Raw genomic sequence first — 9255 nt, 5'->3', positions numbered from 1 at the left:
GATTCGCCCCCCCTTCGCACAAGTACCTCAACAGCTTCCCCTCATCCAACGTAACCCATCAGGTCGATGTCTCCAAAGCAACCTTCCTCTCGAGCTTTGAGAATGGCTGGCAGGTCCAGATGAACGGTCTTTTGCGTGCTTGCTTTGTCCCCTGGGCCTTACCGAATCCGCGCGAGCGAACAAAGCTCGACGTCCAATTGCGTCTGGAATCGCTCGACTTTACTGTACATGCGCACACCGGCTACATTCCACGCGTAGCCATCCAAAAGTCCATAGTCGACCATCCGCTTCCCAACAGCCTGGTCGCCAATATTCTCAGCACCGGCGATGTCAACGCATCCGGCCCCAACGGTACAAGAAAGGCACATGCAAGAGGCGGCGCCGCTCGCAAGGACGATTCCGACGACATCAAACGAGACGAGAATGGTGAGACAACTGTCAAGATCGAAGACGGACTTGGCTCTGCAGACGACGATGCAAAATGTCAAAGTGGATACACCGTGTCCGTTGAAAGAACCTTCTTGCCCGACTATCCAGTCAACGAGTATGGCATCAGCTTGCGTGCCATGCGCTGCCTCGAAATCACCGAAAGCGTCTGCCAGCTGCGCGATCTGATCGATCTCAGCATGCGCGAAAAGTTGGGTCCCATCGATTCGCTACGAAAGTTTGCTACTCAGTATCGCGAAATGCAGTCTGGTCGGCCCATGTCCAACATGGCCACTTCTGATGCAATAGGCGCAGGACAGCAGCAGCCACAGATGGCCAACAGTATGCCAACACCATCGCAAATGCCTGGTCGGCCACCGAGCGCACAAGGTGCGCCCGTCGACAACGGCAACAATTCCAATCATGCATCACCCAGCGTAGCCAACGGCGTTTCGGCATTGAAACGAAAGGGCAAGACAGCGCCTAGTCCAAGTCCAAAGCTGTCCAACACTAGCAATCCGGCCAAGAGACAGCGATGACGGTCTTGCATCACTCTTGTCTCACCTCTTTCTGCGTTCTCGATGTACTTGTACCGCAGCAAGCTCGTCATGGGCTCCGCTGCCAGTGTTTGTTAACAGTGTATTACCTTCCAACAGTCACGAGTCAGCCTACAGACGAGTCAGAGGTTTGTAAAAAAAACGCGTGCGCGAATACGCGCTTGACCCAATCGTGAATGGTCCGACGTGGAACTGAGCTTGAAAAGCGCCGCCGCAAAGAGAGGATGACGTTTGCCAAAACGGCACAGCTGGTGCGCTCAGACCGTGGATCGTGACCAAGTTTAGTCAACAACATCGCGAATGGATCGTGGATCACGGATCTCGAATTCTGTCGACGCGGCCAGACGTGTCCAGCCTACTCACCACTGACTAAAATCAATTCACGACTACAATCGTCAATCGTGAATCGTAATCGTGAATTGTCAATCGTCAATCGTGAATCTCGCCGAAATCCGCTCTTGGCGGAATCGCGCCCGTGATAGAAATCACGAATGAAGCGCAGAATTACGAACGGCAACCAACACCTGAAATTGCGCCGAATTCGTGATTCACGATTCACAGATTCACGATTGTTGTTGGTGTTGCTCAGTCCAGCCTTTTTACACACATCGACCATCACCATCCTGCGATCCTCCAAGATACAACATGTGGCTCACCGACCAACAGAGTGAGTTTCCGCTGCGCCTCTGACGCCCGCAACCACGCTGCTCTCGTTAGAATATCTTCACTGATCCCACTTGTGCTACTTTCCTGACGGTTGCTTCTCAAGAAATCGGCGCGGGCCTCGTGTCGTTCGGCACCTTTTTCATCTTTGTGGGCATTCTACTCTTCTTCGATGCTGCGCTTCTGGCGCTTGGGAATGTGCTCTTCACCGCCGGTATTGCGCTTCTCATCGGACCACAAAAGACTTTCTATTTTTTCGCGAGGAAACAAAAGATTCGAGGAACCATCTGCTTCTTTGCCGGCATGCTCCTCGTCTTTTGCAAGTGGGCCGTCATCGGTATGCTCGTAGAAGCATTTGGCTTTCTCAATCTGTTCGGGTGAGTATGAGTTCAAAAAGATCACTTTGATTGGTAGAAGGCTGACCACTTTTCGATGCTTTGCCCTCCTGCTCGCCTCTATTCAACAGAGACTTCTTCCCGGTCATTCTCAACTTCTTGCGGCAGCTTCCAGTGATCGGCAACGTACTTTCATTGCCAGGTGTGGCCAATGTGAGTGACGTTCGAGAATGCGCCACTTCACACGGTACTGCAGGCCCAACTAACGCGACAGTGTGCTTCCCTTTTTGTTCTTGCTTTCAATTCGCCACGTATAGGTTCTTGACAGACTCGCAGGATCGCGTCAATCAGCCGTCTAGAAACTCGACGCTTCAATTCTTGTCATTCAATCCGATGTGCAAGACGTAGGAACACAATCACGAATAGGTTGATCCCTCACAAACGACGGCAGCTCAGCCACAGCATACTGACAAGATGTCGTGCGTTGAATCTAGGCAACAATGTAAGACACAGCTAGTCAATCAGAATTGGCACCATAAAGCAGCCATTCATGCACAAGAGCATGCTATGCTTGACGCCATCGAGGCGAGAGCGACGCAGTCCGTATGATCTTGCATTTTCATAGTCCTGTGTCTGCGGTGGCTGTGTGTCAAGTTACTCGTGACTTGTGCGAATCGTGAATCGTGAATCGTGAATGGCTTTCGCCAACGCGTTTTAGCCGCCTACACTGGGTTGGTCTGCACTCGACTATTTTTAAGCACGAATCGTGAAATCGTGAATCGTGAATCGTGAATGATTCATACATAAGTTAACTAAATCGAATCGTGAATATGAATCACGATGCTCATTCAACGCGCCTTCATTCCTTGATTCTCCCGTAATCCGAAAATCGTGATTTACGATTCACGAGATTGAGGGTTTCGTGTCGGCAGCTTCGACTTGTCGTACTCTGCTCACACACACTCGAGTCTGGAGTTCTTTGCCGGCCTCCCATCCTTGCCTCACTGGAATTGACCTCGACTAGCAAGACGTAGCCAGCTCGGATACCTGCTCGTATTCGTGATGGCATCTTCACCCGCTGCTAGCAGCCCCCTGGCAGCTCAGACACTCTCGAACGATGCATCCGCCACAGCACCGCCACCGCCAGCCAGATCGAACGGCAGCAGAGAGCGTTCCAATACCTCGGTTCCATCAGCCAAACGATTCAAGGCTGATCATGCCGACGCATCTGCAGCAGGCTCTTCTCTCAACGGCGCTTCTCATTCAAACGATGCAGCAACAAATCTGGCCTCAGCTAATTCCAGAGCCGCACCCGGTACTGCAGGCGCACCCGAACAGAAGGACAACTTTGACAGCCTCGTCGATGTAATGGGCGCTTCAGGCGTCGACCTGCAAGCAGAGGAGGAGGCCATTCAACGACGAGAGCTCATGCAACAGTCCCAAAATGCACAGCACAACGGAGCACAGCCCGATGATGATCACCTCTTTCTGCAAATGTATCCGCTCGCTTACAAGGTACACACGCTCGCTCAGCAACATGGCCTGAGCGTCGATGCCGCTGTTCTCAATTATCTCTCTTTAGCCGCAAGAACACGATTGAAAAACATTCTCGAGAGTATGATTGCTTCGTCTCGCCACCGCAGCTGGTCTTCGCATCAACACCCTCCGCCCATCTTTCCGTCCACATCCGAGCCGATGTATCACGAGCAGATCATCAGCGATCCAATCAAACAGTTGGCAGCGCTCGAAAAGGCCGAAAGGGGTCAAGAGGCTCGCAGACGTCGAGAGCGCCTTGCCCGAGACCAAGAATCTTCGGCACTTGCAGCTGGCTATGGCGCTGATGACATGGATATAGACGACGGCACAGGTACTCCCAAGCCAGACGGAAGAAAGAGGCCCAAGAAGGTTGGTCCAGGTGTCGCCGCGAGAAACATGTCGGAGGATGTACGCAAACGGCTAGCGGATAGCACGGCTATGCGCAACCTTGGCGGCGGTTCAACCAAGTATTCTTGGCTCTCGGGTGGATCCTCGTTTCCTAGCACCTTTAGCCCACTCGGCGCCAAAAAGGCAAAGGCGGAACAAGGTGCTGCAGAGGATGCCACAACGCCCGGTCGGCTTCCGAAACCAAAGTTCGCGCCGCAGCCGTCCGTGTCAAATTGGAGCAGCGCAGGTGCAGCAGACACCAATTCAGCCGGCAGTACTGCCAATCCAGTGTCTACAGGCGCGTGGGGGGATGTAGCCGCACGTCAGGCGGCAAAAGAGGAGGAAGAAAGGCAAGCAAGACTCAAGGTCACCTTACGCGATGCTTTGTTCGCCCTCGAGTACGAAAGGAGGGCAGGCGTAGGTCATGGAAGTGGCGAGGCGCTGTTGTACAAGATTCGTGCTGGTGGAGAGCAATTGCTAAAACCCAAGGCGGAATAGTTCAGCATCCATCCGGTTTGTCACAATCTCGAATCATCTGCGTTTGCGGCATAGTACCCAAGCTTCTTTGCTCATAAAGCTCTGGATGTGTGTGCTTTCTGAAGGTTTCAACAGCTGTGGCTGAAGTATAGGACAGGGTAAGCGCTTTGATACGTGGTACAAATGAGTTGCTGTTAGGGTGAAGTATAACATTCGCGATTCATGATTCGTGATTGCGCCCAAAAGAAACCTCAGTTATAATCACGAATGTGAAAAGTCCAATCGCGAATCAGGAATGTGCACTGACTGACCAAATTTGAAAGAGCAACACCGTCCCCATTCATATTCACATTCACGATTCGTGAATTGACGATTTCTTCCTAACGCGAATCGTGAACACAACTCTTCTTGTTCAACCTTCACCATCAACACATTGGCACTCGCAGACCACTTTGCCGTACAGCCCAACCGTCAGCATGCCTCACAACTAGCCGCAAAGCTGCATACCGTTTCCCCTGCGTCTTCGACCCCTGCTTTCCAGCAGCCAGCAGCCGCCATGTCATCCGTTTCATCCATGGCATGGCTCCGTCGCGTCTGTCTCGACGACTATGGCTATAATTTTGCCCTGCCTGCCCTGACGATCGTGTCAGCAGTACTTTCAGAGGCCGTCATTCGACGCGTCAGCTTCACCGAGATCGACTTCCAAACGTATCTCGGCCAAGCTGCTCTCTACCTCGATGGCGAGCGCGACTACTCCAACCTCGATCCACCAGGCGGAAGCGGCCCTTGCGTCTATCCTGCCGCTCACATCTACCTGTACTCCTTCTTTCACTGGCTCACACACGCAGGCGGAAACATTTTACCAGCGCAACATGTCTTCGCAGCAACCTTGACAGCAAACAATCTGCTCGTGGCCATGCTGTATCGCCAGGCAGGTATGCCTCCTCTTGCCGTCCTGCCCTTGATACTGTCAAAGAGGATTTACTCGATCTTCTTGCTACGCATGTTCAACGACCCCATCGCCGTTCTGTTTGTCTATCTTGCGCTCTTTGCAGCTACCAACTCAAGATGGAAGCTCTCCGCTCTACTTTTCAGCTTCGGATTGGGCATCAAGATGAATGTACTTCTCTTCCTCCCTGGCTTTGCTGCCGCTGCATTCGTCTACACAGGCATCCGAGGTGCTATCTCCTACATAGCCGTCGTCATTGTCGTACAAGCTCTGCTCTCTGCACCGTTCACTTTGCATGATCCGCATGCCTACCTCACACGAGCATTCGACTTTTCCAGATCGTTTCTCCACGTCTGGACCGTCAACTGGCGATTCGTCCCCGAGGATACATTCTTGTCTCAGCATTTTGCCTGCGGACTTCTTTCGCTCCATATTGTCCTCCTCACCCTCTTTGGCCTCTTCCGCTGGACAGGCATAGCCTCTCACGGTCCCAAGTGGATCTTGCAGAACCTCTCAGCCAGATCGCACAAGCTCGTGCAGTCTGAAAAGACCGCCTTGATGTGCTGTGCTTTTACCTCAAATACCATCGGCATTCTCTGCTCTCGGAGCTTGCATTACCAGTTCTACTCATGGTACTTCCATCAGGTTCCCCTGCTGTTATGGCTTTCTCAGCTGCCTAACATCGTCAAATTGATATTGCCAGTCGTGCTGGAATGGTGCTGGAACGTCTTTCCCTCCACCGATACATCGTCGCTGCTGCTCTTGGCGTGCCATGTCGTGCTTGTGCTTGGCTGCTTCACCATGCCCGGCCTAGTTACAGCCAAGCGTCCTCTCTCTTCCATTGCTCAAGACGACGACGGAGCCGAAGTGGAAGCCTTGCTCTTGACGGACGATCTCCGTCTCAGCAAGCCGTCCGAGCCAGATTCAAAGACGGCCTCAACATCAAACGATCCAGCCGACGTGCGCGAAGAGGCTCTGCTGCGTCTCGCACAAGCTCGAAAAGCCAAGGCAGCAAAGGAAGCAAAGCTACGAGACGCCTTTCGACGTCGCATCGCTACCCGCCGCCGTGTGCTGGCACTCCTCGGCAAACTATTGCTTCTGCTCCGCCCAATCCTTGTACTGGCAAGCATTGTCCTGATTCTCGTCTTGCCACACCCACAGTCACCCGTGTCGAAAGGCACCTACGTCGACGAGAATGCTCTTCAGCCTGGTCAAGCCCGCGTCTATTGGGACTATTTCGACGTCACTTACGCCGACATGCTCTCCGAAAAGGTGTCTTTCTTGAAAGATGCAAGCAGTGCAGAGCGTGCTGACTTTGTTTTCCGGGAGCTCCAATCATATGGTCTAGAAGTTAACCGTCAGCACTACAAATACGACTCGATCCCCCTCCATCACGGCTCGGCGCTATCCGGTATCAACGTGTATGCGAGATCAGCTACACCCCGCATTGATGGCCGTGAAGCCATCATTCTCACAGCAAGCTGGCGTAGCCGATGGCAAGGTGCTGATGACCCCTTTCCGCCTGCCGAGAATCTCGACGAGACCGTCAGTATCGATCAAAGAGGGCGCATCAATGTACGCGGTGTCGCCTCTATCCTTGCTCTAGCCCGCTATCTGACCACGCAAGCCCATTTGAGCAAAGACCTCATCTTTGTCATCTCCGACGGCCATCTTGAAGGCATCCATGCCTGGTCTTCTGCCTACTTTGGCAGCAAGTCCGAAGGACTCCAGGTGGATCCGGTGTCGGCTGGAGGCTCGCAGGTGTGGAACGCAATCTCCATCGACTATCCCTCTGACTCTTTCTCGTCGCTCGAGGTTCAATACGAGGGCTTCGATGGCCAATTACCAAACATGGATGTCGTCAACACGATCGTTCGCATCGCAGATACTGTGACTGGCGGAATGCCGTTAACCTTCGGTCTGAGGTCTGCCCCCTTACACCTCAAAGAGCCAGTGCAGAGGCTGGCCCAGAAATGGGGCATTCGTCTACGTTCGGATGTTGAGTACGAGCTCGGCAACTACGAAAATGGTGTACGTGCAGCGCTTAGACAAGTAGGCTTCGGTGTCACGGGACGGGCTAGTGGTCCACACGGCTTCTTCCAGCGACATCACGTTGATGCAATCACCCTCTACGCTGTCCCCGCTACTGGTCCATACGGATTCTTCCATATGGGCAGACTCGTCGAGTCATTCGTTCGCTCTATGTCGAACTTGCTCGAGCGGCTGCATCACTCTCAGTTCTTCTATTTACTCCTCAACCCTCGTCGATTTGTCCCCATCGGCACGGCGATCTTGGTGCCGCTCTTGCTGTCCATCTCGCTCACCATCAGCGGTCTCGCGCTATGGTTCGCTGAGGAGAAGGTCTCCAAGCAGGAGCGCGAGGCTATTTTCTCAGGCCTGGATCCATCTGCGGGCGATGACGGTGATATGCAGCCAGAGACACCAACGATGAGCTGGTATCGAAATCAGATTGTGCAGAATCACTTCACTGCAGTTGAAGGTGAAGATGCGGCGGACAGGAAAACGAACGAATATGGAGTTGCACTGAGGGAGTCAATGAGGCCGATTGCGACTACGCTCGCCTGCGTTGGCTTGACCGTGCTGGCGGGTGTAGGCGTTCTGTTGCGAAACGATCTTCTTTTTGCAGAGATGTCAGGAGGACTGACAAAGCGGGTAAGTCCATGGCATAACATTGCCGCTCCCTGACAAAGCGAGAAGTCTCTGACACGGTTTCTTCCCTTCCGTGCTTCGGCCTACACAGGGAAAACAGTTGGGTGCAGCAAGAGTAGTCATCATGCTCTTGCCAATAGCCGGGGCAGTCCTCCTTCGCTCTCGCTGCGGCATCAAGCGTGCACATCGGATCGGGTCGCTTTTGATCGCCTTTGCATACCTCCAGGCCGGGATGCTGGTGGCTGTCTTGAGCGTGCTGAATTTCGCTTTGGCTGCCTTCCTCGCACTTCTCACATACAGTGCACTCAGAATCGCCTCCGGCAGACCAAGTTCGAGTCCTCTAACTGAAGCTGTTCCTGCCCACTCCTGGGTTAATTTCATTCGAGGTCTGGCAGTCATGGTGTTCAGCCCCGTCTTCTGGGCCGCACTGCTGCTGCAGTTCCTCCGCAGAGAGACGCTGCAGCATGAGGTCAGCGCGCTCGTCTTGCACTGGAAACTGTACAATGCGGCCACTGTACCGATACTATGTGTAGCTTATCTGCCTATTGTCCTGCAGGCTCAGCTAGGCGCGTTCCTTAGAGTCTAAACTTAACGTTCATGTAGTACCGGCGTGATTTTTTACCTCCATTCTGGTATGATGGCAGTACTCCTTGGGATCGTGAGCTTGACCGTGTGCGATTGCGAGGAAGCGAGACTGGAATTGCGAGATGGTGTGAGCCTACGGTTCATGGCGAGCAAGACGGAAATCAATACTTTGTACGAGAAGGGCCCGGGCGCGGAAGTGTTTCAAAAAAGCCAAACGGATCTTTGTCGTGATCACTGATGGCGCCGAGAGGGTCAACATCGAGATCATTGACCAAGGTTTGCATGGGAGGTGCAGATGGTGTTGTTGTTGATGCCAAAACAGCATCACTGCCATGGTCAGACTCGGAGTCGCCTTCAGAGACTGCAGCCACAGGAGGTGCTACCTCCTCCTCCTCCTCCTCCTCCTCCTGGCGGTTTTCTTGTCCGTTTTGCAGCTTTGCCGGTCCCTTCGCTACCAGTTACCGCTCTGCATGCTCTCGGGTGATAACGACACCTGTTGAGAGCAACAATTGTTCGACCTTTGCCACCATAGAAGGATCCAAACTGCGCCTTGTCGATGGTGGCGCCAACGCTCTCTGCGGCGCTGCTGACCAAACCCCGATATGTTGATGTCATCGGGCCAAAGATCGAAACGCCAGGCGGCTGTATTACATGCGCGGCGTGGGGTGGG

The 9255-nt window shown here is 53.3% G+C and overlaps 4 protein-coding genes across 4 annotated transcripts in view; all 4 read left to right on the top strand.

Moving 5' to 3' along the window:
- Positions 1-965, top strand: part of UMAG_15068 (uncharacterized protein) — a gene marked incomplete at both ends in the record, with an annotated part of 1696 nt that extends 731 nt beyond the window's left edge. Inside the window, one exon of the mRNA XM_011394348.1 lies at positions 120-965. Coding sequence (XP_011392650.1) covers positions 120-965 — 846 coding nt within the window. The remainder of the gene's footprint in view (positions 1-119) is intronic.
- Positions 966-1628: 663 nt separating this feature from the next.
- UMAG_12038 (uncharacterized protein) lies at positions 1629-2340 on the top strand (the record flags this gene model as incomplete). Its single annotated transcript, XM_011394339.1, has 4 exons — positions 1629-1650; positions 1753-2023; positions 2113-2194; positions 2299-2340. 4 exons carry the CDS (start codon positions 1629-1631, stop codon positions 2338-2340), a joined length of 417 nt encoding a protein of 138 aa, XP_011392641.1.
- A 703-nt stretch (positions 2341-3043) lies between these two features.
- On the top strand, positions 3044-4402 carry UMAG_06206 (uncharacterized protein; the record flags this gene model as incomplete). The annotated part of the gene is made up of 1 exon (XM_011394267.1): positions 3044-4402. The coding sequence occupies one exon, from the start codon at positions 3044-3046 to the stop codon at positions 4400-4402; it is 1359 nt and encodes a 452-aa protein (XP_011392569.1).
- Positions 4403-4937: 535 nt separating this feature from the next.
- Positions 4938-8586, top strand: UMAG_06205 (uncharacterized protein; the record flags this gene model as incomplete). Its single annotated transcript, XM_011394266.1, has 2 exons — positions 4938-8003; positions 8092-8586. The coding sequence occupies 2 exons, from the start codon at positions 4938-4940 to the stop codon at positions 8584-8586; spliced, it is 3561 nt and encodes a 1186-aa protein (XP_011392568.1).
- Between the last annotated feature and the right edge of the window lie 669 nt (positions 8587-9255).

Source organism: Mycosarcoma maydis, chromosome 22 (assembly GCF_000328475.2).
Source record: "Mycosarcoma maydis chromosome 22, whole genome shotgun sequence".
Taxonomy (NCBI): domain Eukaryota; kingdom Fungi; phylum Basidiomycota; class Ustilaginomycetes; order Ustilaginales; genus Mycosarcoma; species Mycosarcoma maydis.
This window is presented reverse-complemented; position numbering and strand designations above follow the sequence as displayed.